Source organism: Aythya ferina, assembly GCF_964211825.1.
Source record: "Aythya ferina genome assembly, chromosome: Z".
NCBI lineage: Eukaryota > Metazoa > Chordata > Aves > Anseriformes > Anatidae > Aythya > Aythya ferina.
The window spans coordinates 83,938,139-83,962,886 of NC_140299.1; the positions used below are offsets into that span (position 1 = coordinate 83,938,139).

Genomic DNA, 24,748 nt, shown 5'->3' on the forward strand with positions numbered 1-24,748 from the left:
TGTGTGTGTGTGTGTGTGTGTCTGTGTCTGTGTCTGTGTGTGTGTGTGTCTGTGTGTCTGTGTGTCTGTGTGTCTGTGTGTGTGTGTGTGTGTGTGTGTCTGTGTGTGTGTGTCTGTGTGTGTTAGAAGATCTGTGAGGTCCTTTCCAACCCAAACCATTCTCTGATGCTGTGATTTCTTTCCCAACTGGCTAACTGGGTATTTTTTCCTCATCATTAAGCTAAGGGTTTTAGCTAAATTTTATGACGTAGGAGTATTTCACATAACATTGAATGCATAAAAAATATACCATCGGCTTAAATTTAGGACATAAAACAACCTTCAATTTCTGTATAACATGCAAACCTGAGGTTCTACAGTAATTAAATTTCTCTGGCTTTTTACACAGCAGTAGCCAGTGGTTCCGGTTTCCCTCAAGCTCCAGACTGTTCCTATCTGCATGAAGCTTCATTCTGTACCTGTCAGTTTCAGATCCACGCAACATCCTTCCTCTCCCCCTCTCTTCTATATTTATATGCAGTTTCACTGGGTATATTCGAGCCCAGGACTCATTCCCCTGGGTTTTGGTGGGCGGATGGGGAGCAGGTAGCTGTAAGAAAACCATTAGGTGTGCAGACTTCTTTCCAGCTGGTAGGTGTAAGCAATGCAGGGAAATACCAAACCAAGGACTTGGTGCGAGCTCTGCCTGCCTGCTCCCGGCCAGCACACATTTTGGGGACTGCTCTGCACCAGCAAAGTTTGCCAGGCTGCTACCAAGGGCAGCCTCTGATTGTGCTTGTTTTTGCTTTAGTTTAAAACAGAGAAGGAAGAGGTTAAAATGAGGATCTCAATGATGATATGTTATGGAAGCTCTGTGAATCCTCAGGCTCATGGGAATTCTCAGTCACCCTTCCTTCGCCTACCTTGCACATCATATCCCAGCCACTAACACCTCACCGGGAACTTTCTCTTCTAATCTAGCTTTATAATGTCCATGCCACTATCCTCACTGAAAAAATGAATCCGGGTCTTTGGGCTGTATGTTTTTTTACCTAAAAGCTGCCAAACCCAGGCTTTCTGGTGTTCGCAGGAGAAACGCGTCCCCTGCTCCCGGCCCCAGAGACAAGTTGCGGCGGCTGGAGGAGCAGCTCTCCAGCCAGGAGAGGACCACAGCCTTCCTCCTCCACCAGGCCTTCCGAGTCAAGGACGACATTGTTTCCTACTTCCAGGAGAGCACAGGTTATCAGCACAGGGAGACCGCTGCCCGGCAGCTGCTGGAAAACCATGTCCAGACCATTGCAGGAATGGTTCAGAAGCTCTGCCAGGACATAGAGGTAACACATGCTGAGGACTATTCCCATGCTAATGCTAGGGAAAATGCTAGTTTCTGCGCATCTCTAATGCTGGCTTCATTGGCAGATAAGTCCTTAGCATGAGCATTGTGTTTTAGGGAAATTCTGATTTTTCTCACGTAGTAGCACTTAGAGTTCCTGGCAAAAACAGAAGGGAGGGGAGTAGGGAAAATAAGAAACATAATTGGAAAGTAAAGCAAAATAATGAGCAGATTAATGAGTTTTGGGGTTGCTTTCCTCTAACTGAAAGATTCAGATTCCATTTGCTTTCTGTTTTGTTGGAGTGTGGGAGACTGAATTCAAGAGAAATGAGTAAACTACATTTTCATCTAACATAGAATGTGAAGGCTCAGATTTCATTTTACTTAGATTTATAGATGCAGATGTTCTACTTTACATAAATTATGTATGCAAACAAAATCAGACGTTGAAACTTTTCACAAAGCTCAGTTAAAACTGGGATGAAGGATCAGGTCACACTTTGAACTGACTGACAATTCTGTACTAGAAATACATGTGACGATTTATTTATTTATTTATTTATTCTGACTAAATATGTTTGATTATTTGTGGTTATTTGACAAATTTATATGTGTAATTTAACAACACTTTTTGGCTTTTCTTCTTGGACAAAGGTGAACAGTACAAAAACATCATGAAATAGAATTCTCAAGAGATTTTTTTAATCCTTTGAAGAGTTAAATGTCCTCCAAATGCCAGTAAATTCAAAATTTTGTTTTTCACATACTTGCAGAAGTATTTGACACGTAGTGCATTTGTCTTATCAAATATGAAATCTTGGCTCACCTGAGATCAGGGCTGTTTTATGAGAAAAACACCCAAGATGTTATCAGCTTTCTTAGTCTAATCGTTTTCCATGGTTGTAAATCACTCTTATTTAGGTCCTAATCTCAGGTGTGTGTTTGCTTTGTATGTGAGGATTTGTTGTGAGGCTGTGAGGATTTGTTGAGTGTAAAGCACAGAAAGCAGCACGGTGAGACCTGTCAGTCAAAGCCACCAGAGGATCAGTACAATTTGGGAGAACTGCTCCAGGCATATAGCAAATTAGAGCGGTTGAGCAATGACCATCTCTCAAGCATTGTAAAGAAACAAGGGGATCCACAGGAATGTGACTGGCATACTCCAAGTCTTCCTGAAAGCAGGAAGAATATCCTTCAGAAAAAGGATATTCTGCTCTGGGGAAGACACTGGCATGCTGCTGCCACAGGAGTGAAGCTGAAGATGGGGAAACACATCCCTCTGCCACAGCTGGAAAAGGCTGCTGCTGCATCAAAGTAATTAGTGGAAAATGGTCACAACCTTAATGAATTTGGTGTTCATGATCCTCTGACTGGAGGTGCTGGTGGGATGTGGGGTGGCAGCTCTGCAGTGAGCAGCAGGCGTGCTGCACTACGCTGAAACGTCAGCTCCAGGCCTCTCCTCTCAACCTGAGCAGTAAAACCAGGGCATTTGGGGCATTGCTCGCTCCCTCAGCTTTCTGTCTGCAAAAGGTGATGGTAGCTCCCCAAAGACTGTCTAAAATTAGTTCTGGTGGCACACACAGATCCTCCAGGGCAGTCGCTCCTTCTGCCTTCAGATCAGACATTATCGCTGTGCAGTAAATCTGATACAAGGCCTCAAGATGGGCCTGGATGAGACACTGAGCAGCAGCTGACCTGCGTGCACATTTGGGGCTAGACGGGTGTGTTTTCAGTGTTTTTAACAGCAGGCCCATGTCCTGTGGGCACTGTTCTGTGCCAGACAGTGTGTTTGGGGATGCTTCCTCAAGCAAGCCGAGTGAGGAGCGTCAGGGAAGAGACAAGCATTTGCGCATCTATGGCATGGGTGGGAGGGATCTGTTTGACACTCTGTTTCATGTCTGACCCCTATTTAATAAATAAATAAATAAATAAATAAATAAATAAATAAATAAAGTAGAAAGCCCATAGTGCATTAAAGATCTTGAATTTACAGGTTTTGGAGAGGCAAATAAGAACAAGGGATGGTGCCACAGCACAAACTAATTTTGCTGTTCAAAGCCTGGACCATAAATACATCCAGAGTCTTGGAGACCTGCGTGGAAGAGTGGCAAGGTAAGGAATAAACAACAGCCCCCTTTTTCATCTCTGTTAGTCAGCTTCTGCAAAGCGAGTTCAGAGCAAGCATGAATGTACTTTGCACTCATTTTATATCTCAATTTTAGTGCCAGATCTGTGCTGTGCATTCTCCATGTTAGTAAAATTATCAAGCCAGGGGGGAAAAATAACTATGTTGTCCTGTCTCATTCTTCCTCACACACTTAAGACTGTAGAGAATTTATCCTTCCCCAGTCTGGCTAGCCTTCAGCTGTTGTAGTTGAAGCCTTCCTGTTGTTTCACTAGGAGGTGGTGTAGGGTTCTTCACTTCCTCTCTTGGAAGGTGGGGCTTTCTGAGCAAGCTTGATTTCTTCCTTTGAAGGTGGACTTCCACGGGTCATTTAAATAATGTGATTAAAACAATGAGAAAACAAAACTCTGCTGTGTCATATCAAGGGAATACATGGATTAGGAGCTCTCTAAACCAATATATTGGAAAAAGTTGCCTTTAAGAAAGAAAGTCCCTTGAAGAACCAGCATGTTTCTAATGTTTTTTTTTGTTTGTTTCTCCAGAGGCCACTGATATGCTTTTCATATAAAATCACTACTGATGATATTTGTAGATAACACCAAATCATCAGTTATCAGAGAATGTCCTGGATCAGGGGCCATGGGGGCTGGTTTATAAAAAATGCATTTTATAAACCCATTGAGGGAGTGCTCCACTCCTGAATGCTCCTTGAAAAGTTTGGGGAGTGTGGTAGGTAAATAACTGACTGTGAGTTCTCACAATGACGCAGTATCAGAAATGCTAGGAATATGGTCTTGGACCAGAGATCAATAGGGAGATTTTGATAGCTCTGTGCATGCACAGAGATTGGTACTAGAATACTGTGCTGGGTCCAGAGTTCCCTTTCTGAAGTGAAAACTTGATGCAGTGTAAAGAAGAACCAGGAGTGTAGTGGTGGGATAAGGAAAATTTCTGGCCAAGAGAAGTACACATCTATGTATAGTTTCTAAAAATGAAAATCCAGAGATGTCTTCATTTCCATGTATAGCTACTGGGAGAACGAGAGAAAAATCATAGGGTGCTGAAGTACTCCAAAACTGATGAAGAAAGGCTCAAGAATCCAGAACTAGAAGCTGAAGCCAATACATCCACAGTTGGCAGGAAAAAAAAAAAAAAAAAAAAAAAAAAGTTTTTTTTTTATAACCTTGTGGCTGATTAGCATTGGAAGGAAGTAGGAGGAGATCCTGCAAGATTTTCTTTCTCTTGGTGTTCTCAGATTCAGATGGGCAGGCTTTACAGACAATATGCTTTCGGCACAGTTGTAATATTCAGCATGTGATGTGTCTCACTACTCTTTCCCAGCATTTCCCTATTGCTCATGCCGGGTACACTGAGGCTCACTCCTGTTTTCTGTACTGGATCACTGGCCTGCAGCAGAAAAAGCAAACACGTGAAGGGAGAGCAGGAAAAAAAAAAATTTGGAGAGACAAAAAAAAAAAGGCCCACTTCCACTTGCACAAAATAAAAATCCAAGCAGAATAACAAGGAGGTGGGGCTCCTCTGGGGACCCACAGCATTGCCCTCCATGAGCTGCCTTCCTTGGCCTTCCCTTTCCACATGCAGCCCTCACCACAGGACAGGAGCTGCTGCTATGTGGGCACCGGTTTTGGACAAAGCTTTACTGGTGCTTGGTGCAGGGCAGGATCCTAAAACACACAGATGGAACCACGTGTTAGGATTACCATGAAGTCGACAGCATCATCATCTTTTTCGGATGGAAGCTAAGTCTTAAGGTCCCATTTATGTTTATATGGTATATGTGGGTTCTTCATGTTTCTTCAGTCTCAGGATAAGCAATTGCTGTGTATAGCAAGTACAGCCCAGAGTGGCTGCATACATGTATTTCACATTTTTTTGAATTAGTAGAAATCTTCCCACAGCAAACTTGCAGTGACAGTTTTCCTATTGATTTGCAGCCCCACCTTAATCCAAGAGTATCTAGGATGAAATAAAGCTTAGTGGACCAATGTTCTTTCTCATGGAAGATGATTCTTCCCCGTTTTCTGCCACATGTAAAGGATTAATGTGGATTAGCTCTTGTAATTCAATTTGTGTCACTCTTTTCTCCCTCTCTGTCTTTCCCTGAAAGACAGATGAAGACCTCTTGCCAAATATAGGGCAGTTGTCCATTGAATCTGAGACATTCTGACTATGTTTCTACACTATGTAAATATTGATGTGTCAAATAGCAGTGACTGAAAAAAAACAGCCTTCAACATCATCAGCTAACATCTCACACCAGCTATATTTTTTATTTGTGTTTAAATTCGTAAAATATATTAAAACAATAATTCCTTTGGGAATGGGATCATGTATTAGAGCAACAAAAATAAGTCAATCAACTGAAAAAAGAAAGCACCGCTTCTTATAAATACTGACTGCTTATAAACACAGGCTCTTTTCAGCCTCACCAACAAATGACTGAATAAGCATTGCACTTTACACAGATATTTACATTATACTTTCTTTTTCGTGTGGACTTTTCTGTTGCTCAAAGGAAAAGTCCAGCTTAGTGCTAGATTGGTGCATTCCCATGAAGTTAGTTGACCCTTCAGAATACGCAATACTTTGCCAAATAGAATACTCCAACATATACTGTTCCTTCCATGGCTGTGAAGAGTAAAGCTCCTTGAATCTATAGCAGGCAGCTATATTACTGCCTATAATTAAATCCTTTGGTACAACCATTAGAGGCATTTAAGACTTTATTCTTTTTAATTTATATGCAAATCTCATAGAAGCACTTTTCTACACCTTTCCCAGTCCATCCAGTGCCTCCTCGCATACTCCCCAGCTTCCATTTCTGTGCCTGGAAAACAGGGACCTCACTGCAAGCGGTCGTACATCTCCCACATGAACCACGGATTGGAGCAAGATTTAAGCAAGGCCCAGGGAACCCCATTCACTGCAGGACTCAATCCACCAAACCACAGCAAGGCACAGAGCTATGCCATGCACAGTGCATGGGGAGATGCACAGACACAGTGCATGGGGAGATGGGGTTTGGTGGCTACACCTCCAACGGGGTCCCCGCTGCTCTGACCCTGGCGCATTAATCCCACACTGCATCTCCAGGGCAGCCTCATTCCATCTGTGCATGTACAAAGCCTCTGTTATCTGCAGAAGCTTCTTCAATTTGCTTGATGTGAAGGCACTGTAGGAGTGTCACAATATCTCAGCATCATCAGGAGATGACAGAAAGCTGGTCTATTTGAACTGCCACAATTTCTCTTGACATCCTTTACCTGTCAACAGCACTGGCTTTATTCTGTGAATTTTCATTTTTAAAGGATAATTCCTCTGGCATTTTAAAACTTAGCTGTTTTTGTTATTCAATTTCTTTTTCTTTTTTTTTTTTTTTTTTTTTTTTTAATATTAAGAGGTGCAGTGCTTCGTGTAATGCACACACAGAATTGATTTGTTGCCATAAGAATATTTGTTGCCACACAGAATATTTGTTGCCATAATTTTGTTTCTAATGCTGCTCACACTGGAGCTTGCTCCTGGGGGGACACATGTGCAGGGGGGAACTCTGTCACTCCTCTCCTCCCAGAGGAGTGGTGCAGAAGCACAAGACTGCATCTTCTTGCTCAATTTGAATATTTTTACAATGTTATGTGAATATTTACAAATAAGCTAACAAAATAATCTTCCTCCTATGGAAAACAAACAAACAAAAAGCATATATGTAAATATACATGTATATACATTGTGCATATGCAATATGTACAGGTGCAATGAAGACAGAAGCTGAAAAGGGAAGAATTTTAGGCATTTTGCTGTTAATCAATGCTGTTACTCTCAAATCCTTTATTTGTCTACTTCACACATGACAAGATATTTTTGTGAATGCACCTGAAGGAGTTTAAATACAAAGTGACAAATGCTTCCTATAAAACAGAAAGGTTTTTGCCTGTAGTGGCTCCAAAATTGATCTTCCCTGTCTGTTCTCACATGTCTCCATGCAGATCTCTTGTCTCTAATTGCAGATGCGAGGCAAGTATTGCAAAGCTATCAGGAGACATCAGCATTATCAGGCATGAGGTCCAGAAGATTGATAAGGAGATTTACAGCCTTCACTCTACCCTCAAGTATTCTGTGAGTGGCTTTGAGAAGATGGTGAGTGCAGAAGCCCACGGTGAAATACCTGAGGTGGTGACTATGGGTATATGGAGAGCTTCCTCTCCTCCTCTGCTGACCAACATTAACAATGGATACAGTGCTTATATGACAGGATTATTATTTTTTTAAATACAAATTAAGTAGCCTTTTTAATAGGTGTAGACTAATAACAGATAATACAAATATTATAGGACTTGGGATACTCAGATCATTAATGTCCCTTTACAGTTTCTCAACATAATTTACAAGACCCGTGAAAAAAATCATGACGCTCTTTTAAGTGCACCTGGAAAGTTCAGCTGGTTTTCCTTCAGTTTTAAGGTGGTGGCAGGAAGGTATCTAATAGCATCTCCAATTCTATGTGAATGTTGGCAGTATCACAAAAGGTTTTGAAAATATAATGTTGATTTTTTTTTTTTAATTTAATTTTATTTTTTTTTCTCCATAAAAAGCATAAGCCAACAACAAATAACAGCTGTTACTGCATACAGTTCCTCTGAGCCAGTCTCTTCTTGTGACAGGTTCTCTGCACCCAGTAGCGGTTTTAGATCCTCTGACAGAATCAGGAGCCTTAGCAATAAAATTTTGCATGAGTCCAACTTTACGGGGAAGTTTGGCTTTCTGAGCATGCAGCATGACACACTCCTCTGCTCCTGCCCCAAACTAAATGTTGTCTGTGCCCACTGGGACTGAGCCTGGGAGCAGGTATAGGACATTCAGAGTCTCATGCACTTGGTATCCAGTATAAAGTCATTATCATGTTTTGACTTCATCTTCTGCTGCACAGGACAAGTTCCAGTCATTTTGTACCTTGCCTATCCATGCATCCTATTCTACAAGTTAAATTTACCTGTGACAGTTTAAATGAAAGTATTTTACCTGGAATTCTATTATAAGACAGTATTTGGACATCTGTCTCCTTGAATACACGTAAAAATGTTCTTCCTTCCTGGGAATGGGGAACGGAGCATGTGCATGTCAGAGTCATGTGCAACGGTACACAAAGCAGCAGAGACATGAGGCATGATGCTTTCTCAAGTGAAGTGGGAAAAGTTATTCTCATGTGACTGCAGGACAGAAGCAAAGGAAAGAACTGAAAAAAAAGCCATATTCTGTTGCAAAAAAATAAGGTACCAAGACAGCGTAATGAGTCTTTGGTGGCAATCTTTTGACATGGATGTGCCACAGCTACCAAATAGTTGGGGGCATCTTCTCACCAGGGTGTTTTCTGGCCTCATTAGTGTAAAATCACCAAGGAACAATGCTGGGATTTAGCATTCCCTCTAAATTATTAATAAATTGGGGAAGGCAGGCTGAGTCACAAGCCCATCAGGTCAGACTGCCCTTTGGGATCAAGCATCTGCATGCAGCAGTAACTGCCTTGGCCCAGGCTGTGCTGCTGAAGCTCATGGAGGGTGAGGCCATGCAAGACATGGGTTTCTGGTGGATCCCAGCCTCCTGCGTCACTCTGTCCTACACCTTCCAAAAGCATCTGAGCATCCAGCATCCCTTTACATAGTGGGCATGGCCTCTGTGTCACCCACAGATGCTGACTCTCCTCCCTTCTCTGCTCCGGGTGAGAAGGAGCCCAATTGGTGTTGGATACAAATGTGCACAAAAGATAAGTAAGTGAATATCCCTGAATTTAATTGCGAAGTCCATCTCCACAAAGACTTTGACATTGGTCTTGCAGCCTTGGTGACTTTGAGCTCAAGTCTGTCTTTGCTGAGTGTAATTATTTGTGAGAGAGTTCAGAGTTCTTCATATTAGCTGTTTTTTTTATTTGTTTGCTTGTTTTTTTTTTTCTTTCTTTTTTTTTTTTTTTTTTTTTTCCCTCTTGCAATTATAATACATATTTAAATATAAGTGCTTATAGTCTGGCTCATAAAGGTGTTCTCTGTTGAATTCTCATTAGGTAATGCAGCTATTAGGCAAGATAGAGGCTTCCAACTCTGATCAAAGCTCAAATTTAAAGACAGTCCAGGGAGATCAACATCACAAATTGCAACTTCTGGATTTCAAGTAGGTGATTTTCATTATTATAATTCACCCTGGATTCTTTAGTATGATGAACAGGTTGCTATGAAACAGCAAAACAAACCCATTAATTAACATCCATTCAAAACACTAAGAGAAGGTTAATGAAGATCTATGCTATAAAATAATGAAAATACATAATGAAAGTACATTGTCTTGCAAGCTAATTGTTACAATGAGGCACTAAATGCCACCTTGTAAGAAGAAAGGTATGAAACCAATTACCTCTCCACGCTTAAAAGAAAGGCACTAAATACAAAGATGCTATTTACCATTATAATTGCAGCTAATTTGTGACTAGCCTAATGTGCAGAAGACATTTTCTTTATGCATTTGCTCAGTTTGCCCACTTCTGAGAGAGGAGCCAGGGGCAGGGGTGCTGCTGATGGAGGGAGGTGGCAGGGACAAGCCAGGGATGGTAGCCAAGGGCTGAAGCAGGTGCATAGCTTCATGTGCCCTTGGATTTGCAATTTACTGTTTCTTTCTTATGAGGGATATTTCTCCTATTCTAGCTGCAAAAGTACTTTTACAGTGTCATTTTGAACCTGATGAGTTTTAGAGGAGAGGGAGCGCCATTGAGGGATGCAATGAATGAAAGTATTCAGCATCCATATTCAGGACAATGAAGAACAGCCCAGCATTAAAAGCAGAACCAGCTTGGATGAAAATTTAATTATAATAATACTGCAATAACAGTATTTCAGAGGGAACAGACCCACTCCTTAAAATGTTGAGGTATTTGAATGACGATTTATCTGAATTGCATTCAGAGTTAAAAATATGCTAGAGCTTTAAATGTAAAAATGTTCCTGTCAAGAGGACAGGAAAAGAAGTAGGGATCAATGGGGAAATAACAGATAAAATTGGGAATGAATTAAAGTGGGGAAATAAAAAAAGAAGAATTACAGAGGGATGGAGAACAGAGAATATGAATCAAGACAAAGTGAGAGGAACAGGAAATAAAAACAAAATAAGAGGGAAAGAAAAAGGGAACAATGCCAGAAAAGAAGGAAATTGGAAAACTGAATTGAAGTAAATGCTGAGATTCTCAAAAGTTAATTAGAGCTTACTGAAGCTGTCAACAGAAATAGGAATCTGAAAGGGATGGCTTTCAAGGCCCTGAAATGTACTTGCAGTTGGTCTTTTAACATGAAATCCAAAAGGCTTATTTATCAAAATGCTGAGATTCTATTCCAGTTAATATCATCTTTAATTAAAATAGCATGCTCTTTGGGAAATATGTCTGTCTTTTCCCATATTGCACCTTTAAAATTCTACCAGATTTATGCTTACTTTTTAAAGAGCTGAAATTAAATTTAACCTCTTTTGCTGGAACAGACTGGAGCTTCTACTTGCACGCTGGCATGTTTAGATCAGCTTGGAAGCCCAGAGCTGCCTTTTCAGCTGACACGCAGCTGTCTCCAACCAGCAGTTTTTGCAGTCTGGCAGTTGTATTGTGGAAGTGCAGACTGATACTGTTACTGAGAACCTGATGAATTTTTAAAGTCTTTCAGGACTCCCTAGGTAATGTGGACCTTCACCATCAGGGGACTGGATGCTTATCTCCCCAGGCCAGTTAGCTTAGGAATATCTGTAGTATCCATAGCAAAGCCAGCTCACTCATCAATAGATTTAGTCTCATGCATGAAAATTTATTGTAGCACTGCTGGAGTATGTTCCTACTAAATATCCACAAATATCCCCTTATTAATATTTCAGGGATTTGCTGGACCAGAGACTATGGCAAATCTGTGGTCTCTCTTGCTCCCCTGAGATGTAATTGTGTGAGCTCCACGTGGTAGGGATGGCAATTTAAGAAGCGTTCCAGTGGAGCAAAACAGGGTGCTGCTTAACCACCACGTTTTTGCCACATTTTCCAACTTGCCTAAACACTGCTCTCAAATAATTCATTTTTAAGTTTAAATCCTTTTAATTCCTTCTTTCCCAAGTTCAGAGCATGCAGAGCAAAGTCACAGGCCAACTGCATATCTTACTCCCAACACAGAATTTGATTTTTAACCTTTGAACAAAGCTGACCATCAATAGTCATACGTGCTTAATTCCACTTTACCAATTAAAATGATATTGATCATTATTTTTTTTTCAATAATGCTAACAAAACGGCATCATCGTACCTCATTTTATGCCTCAAGGATGAAAATCTGTGATTAACTACACGAAAGGTCTATCTGACGAAATACCAGCCCTGTTATTGCCTGATCTGCTGGTTGAGCAGAACTACAACTCTTGCAATTATCAGCTTGCTTACTGACCTCAAATTTGCTCTCAATAACCTCAGAACAGGTAGTAGTGGCTTTGATAGAGCCCTAACTCCATCCCTACCACCCCCCTCCAAAGCAGGGTTCAGATGGCAACTTGTACTATTCCAGCCAGGTGGCTCGCTCTGCTAGGTCTGAGGAAGGCTCCCTGTACCTCTCCTACCCACCATAAACTACACAGATCAAACAGTGGTCTGTATCACCAGCATCATATCACAATATCATCTTATTTTCTCAAAAGCAAAGGCTAGTACTCCAGGAAGTAAAGTGTGTGCATGTTTGCATATGCATGTAAGGGCTATAAATGACAAAAATCAATATTTCAAATTTCTATTGTTAAAAAAAAAAAACAAAAAACACAAAACTTAGAATTATTAAAATGAATAATAAACTGGCCTAACAGCTGTTTGTGTACACGATCTCGGTAAGACACTATCCATAGCAAACAAACTGCAGACACGTATCACTTAGGGAAATTCTGTTATCATTAATTTGTTTCGTACATTTACACTGGCTGCTGATGGTAATTATCGCTTCATTAGACTGATGCAAAATTGTTATCAACCCCTTGTTATAAAAAAACGATTTCACTCAAACACCCTTTTGAGAAGTGCTATTAAGTATTACAAGTACTTTAAGCATGAAGTCTGGTTATAAAATCCTGCTCTTTACTGTTGGTTTCTGCAGTGTTGCCAAGCAGTTGATCTGTAATTCAGCCCAAGTAAATTTCAAGTGCTCACAGTTTGCATGAAAATATGTGTTAGAAATTAATACCACCACATTAAATTTTTCCATGAACTCAGGTCACCTGCATAAGCAAGAAAATTTAGATGCATGACTAAACTTTGACCTAAATTCACGTCTCGTCATGGCTCATGTTATAAATTACAAGCTGCAGCATGAGAAAAACGAAGTCTAAACCATACAGTTCTCTAGCCTGAGGGCTTGTATATTTGGTACAAGTGACATTTGTTGGTTCCTCTGGCCTGCCATGTCTCCAGGTGCTGCCTGCACTGGGGGGGGCCTTCGGATTTCTGTCCAGCTGCTGGTTCAAAGGCAACCACATTGTGTTTGTAAACTTTTACTCACAAACTTCTTTGATCCTTTTGAACTTGATTTTCAAACCACAAGGGGTTTGGCTGATCCCCCTGATGCTCAGCTACAAAGCTGGTGTCCAGTGGGATAGTGTAGTTTCTTCATGCAGTTCAAATAAAGATCATTCAAGTTGAAAATCCACATTTTTCAGCCCTTGGGTATTTTCCTAAATTAGACTGCACTGGATAAATCACATTTTGGCATGTATGCACAACCTCCAAGTTAAGGATTACTAAAATTATTGAGCTTAGGCCTTCTTGGGAAAATACTGAGGAGGTTTGGAGTAACTTAATTTACTCAAATGACTCAAGACTCCCCCATAATACTGACTAAACCTTAAGTCTCATTGCTAAAAATAAGTAAATAAATAAATAATCATGATTTCAGGTTGACAAGCATTCTAAGCGACTTCAAAGATCAGATGCAGCACCAGCAGAAGTGGACAGAAGCGCAGCTGACACGCTCGGAGGACCAAGCCCAGCACAGGCACCAGCTGCTGAATGCCATGAAGGAGAGGCTGGTAAGGCTTTCCTCCACAGCAACCCTTGGGCACGGGGCTGGCCCGTGGGGCTCCCAGGATGGTGGGCATGAAGCCCCCCTCCCAAAACCCTAATCCCATCAAAACCGAATCACACACAGAAGAAATGAGATCAAGTGGAAAAAAAATGAATTGCCCTGGTGCCTTGGGACGCGGCCAGCAAAATGATGAACTACGGAAATCATGTAGTGGAGGAATAATTTATTTCAAAGAGATATCAGGAAGCCACTAGGATCAACTCTTCACTCAAACAGGGCCAGTAGCAAAGGCAGGGCTTGGGGCTCGTCCAAGTGGTTTTTTAGTATCTCTGACAAAACTCCCAGCAACATGGGAAATGCACTTTTCCTTGGTTATGGTAACTCTTCCCATTCATGTAACCCCGGTGTACCTACAGCAGTGGTTTCCTGACCCAAAACGAGCACCAGTGCCACCACTGAACATCAAGTTTTCATTCATTGACAAGCTGAGAATAGTAAGGGATCTTCTATGCAAATTCTGCCTGGTTTTAAATATAGACACCCCATCGCCATACTGCGGTTGGTATATTAAAATGCACCGAGTTTGGATTCCACAGCAGCAGTTAGCGCTTGGCACAGGACCAGTGCCTTTTAATTAATTCCTCCACAGCTTTAAAAGCTTTCCCTCCTTTGAAATAAGCAGCTATATGCTCAACCTCAGAGTTCAAAACTGATTAAAATATGATCACCACGTCTCAGTGCCAGGGTGAAGATAGCTGATCAAAGACCACATTGAGAAGCAGGAGAACTAAAACACCCTTGAACTTCAGTCTCCATTTATTCTGCTTGATGATCTCTAGTACTCAGTACCACCAACACTTGGTGCAGGCACATACGAGGAATGTTTCTGACCTTTCAGGCACTGTCTCACAGCTACTGGTAGAATCCACTTCCTGCACCAATACTGCTTTTGTGATTGTTTTTGATAAAACGCACCAATTATATGTGGTGACTCTTTCCTCTGGGAGACCATAGTGCCAAGCAACGTGGTATTAACAGGACCTACAGCTCTCCAAGCCACCTCCTGGCAGGCTGAATAACAAGGAGAGCATTTACTGCTGCGTGAATGCAGTGCTGTGGAGCAGCCAGTGGTCCTCTGGGCATCTCCTCCCTGAAAAAAAACAAAGCTCAGCCCCCAGGGGTGCCCAGAGTATGTTTTCAGCACCACCCCAAGCCCTGTTCAGGTTCAAACAAGCCTGCCATGTTTGCAGATACCTTCCCTGAGAGGCAGAGCCTGGCATTGCCCTGGGCCTACAGGAGTCTCTGAGCCACAAGACCCAAGGGTTTTGACCAAAATAAATGAATAAATAAAATAATAAAACCACCTCTGTCCTGGCCCAGCCCTTTCCCCAGTTCTAGTGTGTTGGGGAGGAGAGGATTGGCATTCCCTCCGGGATACCAGAACTCACCTGCACTCCTGCAGTGCTGTTACTCCTGGGATGAAGCAGCAAAACTGGACTGGATCAAGGATGCCAGGTGTCAGGTTAGTGGTGGGCATACTGAAAGCGTCTTACCGTGAACTTGTTCTCTGCATTTAAAGGAAGCAGCAGAAAAGAAAATAGAGGAAAAGCTTCTGCTTCTGTCACTAAAGCTAGAACAGACAGAGAAACCAGAGGAATACAAACAGGAGTTGAACCAGATGAGAAGTGATGAAAACAACCTGCACGCAAGAATCACCAGATTTGAAAGACAGATCTGGAAGGAGCTTGAGGAAATCCAAAACGAATACAGATCAGGTGAGAATGATCTTTAATGTAGTTCATTTTTTAAATAAATTTGTACAGTGAGTTACTGCTGCAGAAAATACTTTCTGTTAAAGGGAGAAAGACCTTAACAGGACTTTCTCTCTCCTGAGCCCCAGTTAGGGAGGTGTCATTTCTAGGTGTCTGGGTCAGCCCACCTGCACCGCCGGCAGCCAGCATGACATTCACACACAGCTGCTGTCTTTTCCTGGGGGGTCTGATGGCAAGGACACTTAAAAGGCAATTTCACAACCAGCTTTCCAAATATTTTAGAGTACTTATTTCTTCCACTCACGGGGTCACTAACCTTAGTTGGGAGGTGCAAGTCTTGCCTTCTCCCACAGGTCCTGCTCCTGTGAATGTGTTTGATGACCTCTATCATTTCCATCCTTTATGCCCTGCTCTCAGCTAACAATAGCTGGAGAAAGAGGCCCCTGGATGTGTGACAAATACCCTCCATGGGCCACACTTTACACAAATGAATGGGGAAGCATTTGGGTAACACTGCTGAATTCACAGTGGCTGCTTCTTATAATATGGACATCTCAAACGTAATTCTGAGAACATGAGTACTGCACTAATCTGAGCCGATTCTGGCTGTTCAACCTTCAGCAGCAATTAGAAGTCCTTTACCTGGCACAAAGCACAAGGCTTTCAAAAGGACAATTCTGCTTGCCGTAAACTACCCTGCGTCGCTCAATCCATTGCAATACCATCTACTTGCAGCTGATAACGGAAACAAAATGGAAATGTCAGGTTATCTGAAAAATCACTCAGCCCATCTCTGCAAGGGAACAGATGGCTGAAAGTCATTACACAAGTGCTTCACATCTTACATGTTCTCACTTGAAACTCAAGCATCTGGTTCTCATCTCCAAAGCTGTCTGTGAACTAGGACCCCAGCTCCTTCGTGCAGCTCCAATTCCTTCATTTTCCGCAGCCCACCTACGAGCCTGGCTCGAAAGCTGTAACCAGTCAAGCCCTGGGGTCTTTGTGGAGCTTGGCACAGGAAGGATTGACTGCCCAAGTCCACCCCAGTAAGCACAAGGCAGCATCCCAAAGAATTCTGTGGATAAGAAATTTCAGAATATGATATTCTGGTGTGTGAGCAGGAGTTCTTAACTTCAGATTCCTGCCTGTAGAAATCAGCCACAGAAGAGATCTGTTTACACAGAACTTTGGCCTTATTTGCCCTCAAACTCAAGTCCAAGGATTCCTCCTTCTCACGGCAGTCTACCAGGGGTTGATCCCCCAAAAGGGGAAGAAAAGGCCACTGAAGAGGTGCAGAGCAGCATGAATGGCACAGAAGCAGCTTATAAATGGTCTCAACAGCTGCTTGGGCTTTAGCACAGATCAGCATCTTGGAAATCAGACATGGTCAGAATTTATAAAATTCTAAGCCCTATGCAGTGATTTCACTGAATGCTATCTAGTGTGTGGCAGTGTCAAAATTAATCCATGATAAACAAGTGTTCAAAAAGAAAAAAAAAAGTAATGAACTGTCATGTTACTACAAGCACTTTTAAAAAAGAGCACAAGAATTAATTTTATATGTAATATAAAATATTTTATACGTACCTTTTATGTTTTATAAAAGTTACCTTTCAATGTAACTTGAAAGGTACTGCAAAACGGAAACAGCTACCTAACAGCAACTTAATTTTCCATTCTTTACCAACAATGTTTAATTATACTATGGCTCAATAAAAGTGCTTTGTACTTCTGTTTTTAGAAGAAAAAATAATTGCGTCTGCACACTCCCATTTCTTTTCTATAGCTATATACAAAGCACACATGGCAAGTGAAGCTGAGCTCCCACTCTCCCAGCTGTGTATGAAAAAACAGTGCCCATCTCACATGAAACGTAATTTTTATTCATAGTGGCTATAACTCTTGGAGATTCACGGCACAAACCTTGCTGCCTGCAGGTGGGTAGACTGCACATCAGCCGTGCCTACATCTGTTTCCCTGAAATTGGTGGTCTTGCCATTTTATTGCCTTCGACGTATCAGCTGGTTATCTGACTGCAGATGCTGAGTTTCTCTCAGTAAGATGCCAGGCCAGCAGAAATTGCACAGCTGGCTACAAGCTGTGGGGCTGTAAGATGGACAAGATGGGTAAGATGTGCTGGGCAAGCACTTAAACCCAGTCTGCAGACTCCAAGGGTGCTGCAGAAAAGGCACTCCTACCAAGCACATTGACGGGAGTGTCTGATTCAAAATAAGGACTGCAAACTCAAATATATAAATAAAATAAAAATCAGTGCTCAGCAGAAGACCATTACACTTCAAAAGCTAACAGTACCCTTGGTTTAAACACAGACATACCATTTTCTTAACTCCAGACCATAAATAGGTCAGTTACAGTTAACTTCTATCATGCTTGATATTGTCCAGTGCACTGGGAGATACTAATCCTATAGCAAGGAGTTTGCAACCTAAGCTGCTAATACCTGTCTATGGTATTCAGTAAAATGATGAAATAAATAGATTGGGTTTAATGTGCTCTGAATTACACGTGGGTCAGAAACCTCTGCAAAGGAAAAAAAAAAAAAAGCAAAAAAAAACAACACAGAATTTCTTAGTGTATTGAAAGCAACCACTATTTAATTAATTGTTCCTATTCTTCTGCCAGGATTTCAATCTATTCATGAGTCTCTGGAGCTGCTCAAACAAATACAGAACGCAAAGCTGAAGCTTGAAAAAAAGAAGATGAAGAAAGACACTCGAAGATACAAAGCGAGTGACCTCCCATGAGAATGAACTCCAAAAGCAAATCCTTATCAACACTTGCAGGTGCTCTCTCCAGTGAGAAGCATAGCTGGATTAAAAGAAGCAGTCTTTAGACACACCCACCTTCATTTCCCCCTGTCTCTGCAGGATGTTCTTGTGACTTATCACATTGTGCAGACACAAAAGTAACAGCTTATACCAATTTCACAATAAAACGTACATGATTTTCTAAGGATTGACTTTAGAATTCTGCAAGCAGATTTCATACAAAGGCATTCATGCTATTTAAAGGACTTTAAGAAACCTATTACTCAGTCCTTCGGCAGCGTTAGCCCCATCCTGCCATAAGCTATACTGGTTTTAGATTGGTGTAAACACTAAAATCAGCCCTAGCACATTCCTCCAGCTCCAATGTGTAGGTAGTAATAACATCCTGAAATGTGGCATGGTACTGATGCATGACTTGGACTGACTGTAAGAACTTACTGGATCATTAAAAGTAGCTAATAAATCACGTATGAGTGTGATAAAATGCAAGTTAATTGTTAGAAGATGCATTATTAAGAAAGCTTATTTCACATCTCTTCTGTTTCACTAAATGAAGGGGTGGTTAGCAGTATAGTACTCAAAAATGTAACTGACATCAGAAATTTTGCTTTACTTAAAAAACAAACAAAACCACAAGAAAATAAATCTGTAAATAAGGAAAAAAAATTGGAGTAGAGCAAAAGGAACATATCACTCTGATTTCCCAACAGAGGCTAGTAGGAGTTCTTTAGCAAGGAGGCAAAATAAGTCAGTCATGGTGCAATTGCAATAGAAAAATGAATATTTAAACTGTAACATTTGTTTCCCGAATGCCTAACGCCATCCGTCTCTAAGAGAAGGAAATTCAAGAAGACTGAGATAACCTCCTGTCTCAAGGCTCTTGTGCTTCTTGCTCTACAGAAGAAGAGGTTTCTCAAAACCACAGATTCCAGGTGGCTTCTCTTAAGACACCAAACCTGCACAGCATGGTTGCTGAAACTGAATTGATGCAGTCAGTAGGGAACCCTACTTCAGCAATTAATCATGTTCACCCCTGCTGGGAGAAACTTTGTTAAAAGTGTTAAAAGCTTCTCCAGTAACTAAAAAGTCCTAGAAAATGATCACTTCTTGTAAAAAAGACAACAAACAAACAAACAAACCAGCAACCAAGGTCACAATATTTCTGCCTTTTCACTGAGGCCGGACTTTTCTGAGCAGAGTTTTGGGTTGATCTGCATTTGTCACATTTTCTACTTGCAGTAGGAAATCAGCAACATCAAACTCCTAATAATAAGCTGCAGATTGAGCTATTGTGAATTCATATTTTAGTGTCACTTCATATTCTGTCCATTTATGTGTACTTTGCCTTCACTGTAGACTATGTATGGGGTCTTAAAGTCTTTCAATGCAGTCACAGCACAGCAAGACATTTGGTAAAGGGCAGTCTCACAACCTTCCTCTACTTTGTTCTAGCCACTCTTGCAATTTTTCACCCTCGTACCTGTCTGCCAGAGAAGCGGTAGTTGGTATGGCTTGGTGTATTGCCTCCACACTCTGTACCTTGGCTGCTGAGCAGCAGCAAAAGGAGGAAATGCAAGGTTACTGATGAATGTGTTTCTGAAAGCAAGTGGTGTCAAAAATCACCCAGGAAAAAAAATAATAAAAAAGACAACCTTCAGAGTCTAACCCTGGAACAGAGGAAAGGACAGAACTATTACTACATGTTTCCTAATTACCTATTCCTTCATGTGGGAATATGCAAAAACCAAATGTTGCTTTACCTAAATACTGATTTGTGTGATTCTACTAGAAGGGCTCAGGGGTGCAATTATAAATTAAGTTCATAGAGGAATATATATTCAGAGCATTGCTATTGTTTGAGTGATGTAAAGGAATTGTCTCAGTATTTATTACAGCTTACTGTGACCAAACTCAGAACGATCCCTGAGAACAGTAAAAAGTTACTTAACTGTCAGCTGTCAATTCAACAGATAGCAAATTATTTGGGAGAAAAGGATAGCTAAGTTCTAGGCATCCATGACCACATTCAACTGGACTGCAAGACTGTGGATGCAACTTCTCATTGTAAAGTTGTTAAAGTTGTATTTGTGCATCTTTAAAACAGTTCTCCAGTTTTATGTTTACATATTAAAATGATTAAGTGTTCTCAGATACGAAAGATGCTCATCAGAGCAAAACTTGCCTCTCACACAAAACTATCTGAAAGACAGAAGTAAGCATCTGTGGCTTTGTTAAACTCTCAGGTTAGGCAAGACTACTTTAAATTAATGTAATAACCCACTGTAATTCATGATACCATTTTGAGAGAAACCTCAAGAGTTGAAAAGAAATCCAAACTAGCAAAAGAAATACAGAGAATTAAACAAATGAGAGACCCAAGTAAATAAAAACTCTCAGAAGCAAGCCCGTTTCCTCACGTTTATGTAAAAAGAAGTGTAAGCATAAAAAATTCTTCATAACTGAAGTAATCAGAAGTTCTCCCTTGAGATTCAGTAGATCTCATTCCATTCTGCCTTCAGCATAAGACAACACAATAAAACTAAGTATAATTTGGGTATGTTTTTTTGTTCCTTTACATTAGTAGCAGCCAAATGTATGTCATTCCAGTCAGTGAAATTCATAACCAGCTCTCAGTTCTTCAACAATGCTTATGTGCCTTTGTATAGTACTTTGAATTTTAAAGCTGAGCTCTACAATGGTAACAAATAGGGGCTGTCTCAACCCCTGTGAATTCACCCATTTTTTCAGTGGTAGAGCACGCTTTCTGTGAGTACTGACTTTGTAGAGGCTGCACGTTATTGAGGAGAGCAAGATTTTTACCTCACATTGTTTCGTTTTACAGAAGCTTAATTTTGAACTCAAGTTCCCTGAATGCTTTTCATTGAGTAGGTGGTGGAGATATGTGTTGTGTTTTTTTTTTTTTCCCTACAGGGCATGTAATATGCTTTTGGGCTGTTTCATTTTCTTGTTCAAAGAGTTCATCATTGATCACTGCAAAAGTCATTGACTTCATGGTCTTCTGAAGAAAAAAAAACACTGACTTTTTATTTTATTTTTAATTTAAATACACAGATTATTCAGTTGATGGTTACTTAAGGCAGATTCTCTGGCCTGCTGTCTTTTGTTCTCCTAGGTGTTAGAATTGGTGCTTAGCATAGGCTCAAGTGGAAGCATTTCTGTCTAACACAGTAAAAACAAGGGAAGGCAGCCACTTACTGCACTGTCATCAGGCTGGATACGATGGCTCTCCCACCACTACAGTAGGAGGCATAAATACCAAAACCATATACAAGGATATCAACTACAAGCTGTAAGAACCCCTCAAGGCTATTAATAGCAGAGAGCTAAAAAAAGTTACAGCTAGTTTTGAGAGTCACGAGTCTGGCTTTTCCAACATTCCCTTTTAATATTTGCAGTTAATGATAATTCTAGACTATGTGAGCAGGCTGTGAAGGCAACCACAATCTAAATTTATCAAAAAAATCTTTTTAGAGTAAGGTATTTTGCATTGAGATGGGTGGGAGAATGAAAGTGTGGGAGACGAGCAGGGATTCTTGCCATTCAGAGAGCTCACCTCCACAAAGTAGAAAATCCAGCCTACTGAGCTTAGATTTCTGGCTTAAAAATGACAGTGGCTCCTGATGACAGCCTGTGGCTCCCGCCTGCTTTCCATGCATCACTGTGCGTGACTGGATGCCAAGATGTTCTGGGTGGGAGCCTCAGTTATCTCTCACCCCAGCTCAGCATCCTGCTTTCTTTAAGCCAGATGCGAGTGGTCCTGAAAGCAGCTGTGAATTCAATCCAATCCCACTATTTCAGCAGCACATCACATGCCTTGGAAGTGTCTGCTCTCCTCTCATACGGGATATTCACCATTCTAAGACTTTTCTAGACATAGTGTCATACAGAAATGATAAACTAGGAATGGACAGCTATCATGACTCTCTTGTCAACAGCTTGAAAATTGCTAATGGTAACACTAACAGATTAGAATCATTGCTTTATTTTTTTTTTTATTTTCATGTACATCAAGGCAAAATAACATCACGTATTAAGAACCACTGTCATGATTCATCCCATTAAGCAGTCAGCAGCAGAATTAACAAGACATAAATAGAGCCTGTTATGCACAGTTATAAATATGACCCTGTCCCTGATGATCACAAGCTTTTCTTGATGAGAACATTTACTGAAGCCTGCAGTCAAGGATACACTGCTGCAATTAAGGTTAGCTAACAAAAAAAATTTAAAAAAAAAAAGCATATAAACTGACGCCACATATGAAATTCCAAGTGGATTTGGGTCTCAACATCAAAACAAAATATATTGAAGGAATAGAGGCATTTTAAATTTGCGTATGTTTTATAATACTTCTTCCCTCACAAAAGTTTGCTGCTAATTAGCTAGTAAGACTCCGTTCCACGAAAAAAGAAAAAGTAGAAACTTTTTCAACCTTGCATCATTGCCAATGCAGTTAATATTGTACTTCTTTGTGTGTAGCCAAGGGGTAAATAGAAGACAAGTAGACCCCATTGCAAGCAGTACTGACATATTAGTGAGGAAGGAAACAAAAACAAAATTCAGGGTTTTCCCTTCAAGCCAAATGTGTTTTTAACATTCGGCCAACCTCTTTTCAGTGATTTGCAGGGATAGGACAAGGGGCAATGGCCACAAAATGGAGCACAGGCAGTTCCGCACCAACATGTGTAAGAACTTCTTCATGGTAAGGGTGACGAAGCACTGGGACAGGCTGCCCAGGGAGGCTGTGGAATCTCCTCCTCTAGAGATATTCAAGGCCCATCTGAACACCTACCTGGGCAGCCTGCTCTGGAAAACCTGCTTTGGTGGGGGGGTTTGGACCCATGATCTTTCAAGGTCCCTTCCAAGCCCTACAATTCTGTGAATCTGTGATTTTATGGTGCGACCCATGTCAAAAAACAAACAAAAAAAACCCTTGAGTTCAAGAAAAAGTGAAACTACGGATAAAGCTGCAGCTAGGGCAACAAGTTAAACTGGATACAAACAAATAAAAAAGTCCAAACCGCATATACTCCTGAAGGATGGCCTGAATAAGTTGCTTGAAGAGATTTTCCACTTCAGATAGTACATACTAGGCACTTGATGACAATTTCGTGTTTAGTTCCAGAGCTCTAACATCTCCATTAGCTTTGGCATTTTCTACAAGTGCCTACAAGGAAATCAAACAATGAAAAATTGAGAATTTTCTAAGTTTAGTGTTGGTATATTTTACTGGAAATCTCAAATGCATTTTAATTTCTGCTACCTAGCTTCCCTGAGAGATTTAAGTAACCCTTAAGTCCACATAGGAAACATGAACATTACACATGAGCTTGCTTAAAACATTATTCACTTAAAAACAAACAAAAAAACCCAAACCACTCTCTAGTCATCCGTTAAACATGTAGTGACTTGCAATGCACTACAGTAGCATCATTTGTTACTTGAGGCTGAAAGTGAGTTTGGTAAGTAAGTTCCCTGCTGGCAATGAAACAAGCAGAGCTGGTTGAGACCCATCTCTCTGCCAATGCACACTTGTTCCCTGCTAGAGCATTTGTATAAATCTAAATTTGTCAAAAAGAAGCTTTCCGTGCACCTACTTAAACAAAACTGCCAAGGTTTCCCTTTGCCTCCCCCACTTAAATTTAACCTTTCACCGTTTACTTTCCACATGTCATATTTGCAAACTTTTCTACTAGTTAAAACATCTCCCCTGACAGCCTAATGTTCACCGATCTTTATAAGCTTCTGGCACTTCTCTTGTAATCTAATTACATTATACATATTTAAAATGATAAACATTAAGTAGAATCAAGTAAATATTAACTTTAGTCATTATTCGTGTTGTACTCACTGGTAGAGAGTACAGATGACTTTGCAGAAGCAAGTATAAGGAGATCATATCAGGATCATCCCAACTCACGATTTAATTTGTTTTCTTCTTAAATGAATCTCTGTGTCTGTGTATGGATTTTTACCAATGCCAAGCCTACTTAATGTTTGATCTTGTTAATGATTCAACATTTCACTGTTATCCAGAACAAAAGAGCCCATCAGCACAGTGTTCAGATTACTAAGAGAATGTTCCAAGCTTGAGTAAGCAAAGTGATTCCAATTACAAGCCAAATTTAACCACCTCCTTTTACACCAGTGTGGATTTCTGAAATTGACCAAATCAATTTGCAGAGCACTCTGAATAAAAAATAATGTACCATTTACTATGAGAAAAAAAAAGGTACTATCACAGATATAATAAAAATTGTAAGTACAGAAAGCATAGCCTGCTACTGCTCATATCTTTTGGGTTAAGGCATACCACACTGTTCCAGACAGGCTTGAGGAAATTAGCATTCCTGACTGCATTATCACATTCAGGTACAATTCTGTTAAAATGGTCCTCATATCTACTGAGGAGTCAGTAGCAGAACTTTCTAATTTGGATTAGAGCGAGATTTTACTGTTTGATTTTCATTAGTGTTGCAGGGAGGGAGAGAAGGCTTTTCAAGCAAACTGAATACAAATTGAGCTGTGTTTTGTCAGCATGGAATTCATAAACACCGCAACCTGTAGCACAGAAGAGCCACCACTTCCTTAGCTTCTCTCTACCCCACTTACAAGTTAAAAGCACAATACTCAATGGAAAT

At 40.7% G+C, this 24,748-nt stretch overlaps 2 protein-coding genes across 3 annotated transcripts in view; one reads left to right on the plus strand and one right to left on the minus strand.

Annotated features, from left to right (window-relative positions):
- Positions 1–20,882, plus strand: part of FAM81B (family with sequence similarity 81 member B) — a 28,550-nt gene extending 7,668 nt beyond the window's left edge. The window contains exons 2-8 of the mRNA XM_084504224.1: positions 1,070–1,313; positions 3,306–3,424; positions 7,466–7,595; positions 9,514–9,620; positions 13,397–13,529; positions 15,105–15,300; positions 17,941–20,882. Of these exons, the coding sequence (XP_084360350.1) occupies positions 1,070–1,313; positions 3,306–3,424; positions 7,466–7,595; positions 9,514–9,620; positions 13,397–13,529; positions 15,105–15,300; positions 17,941–18,062 (1,051 nt within the window). The 3' untranslated portion in view covers positions 18,063–20,882. The remainder of the gene's footprint in view (positions 1–1,069; positions 1,314–3,305; positions 3,425–7,465; positions 7,596–9,513; positions 9,621–13,396; positions 13,530–15,104; positions 15,301–17,940) is intronic.
- The window catches only part of SKIC3 (SKI3 subunit of superkiller complex), a 50,265-nt gene continuing 45,932 nt past the window's right edge, over positions 20,416–24,748 (minus strand). For both annotated transcript variants that reach the window (XM_084504186.1, XM_084504187.1), the window contains one exon: positions 20,416–23,274. In XM_084504186.1, the coding sequence (XP_084360312.1) occupies positions 23,197–23,274 (78 nt within the window). In that variant the 3' untranslated portion in view covers positions 20,416–23,196. The remainder of the gene's footprint in view (positions 23,275–24,748) is intronic.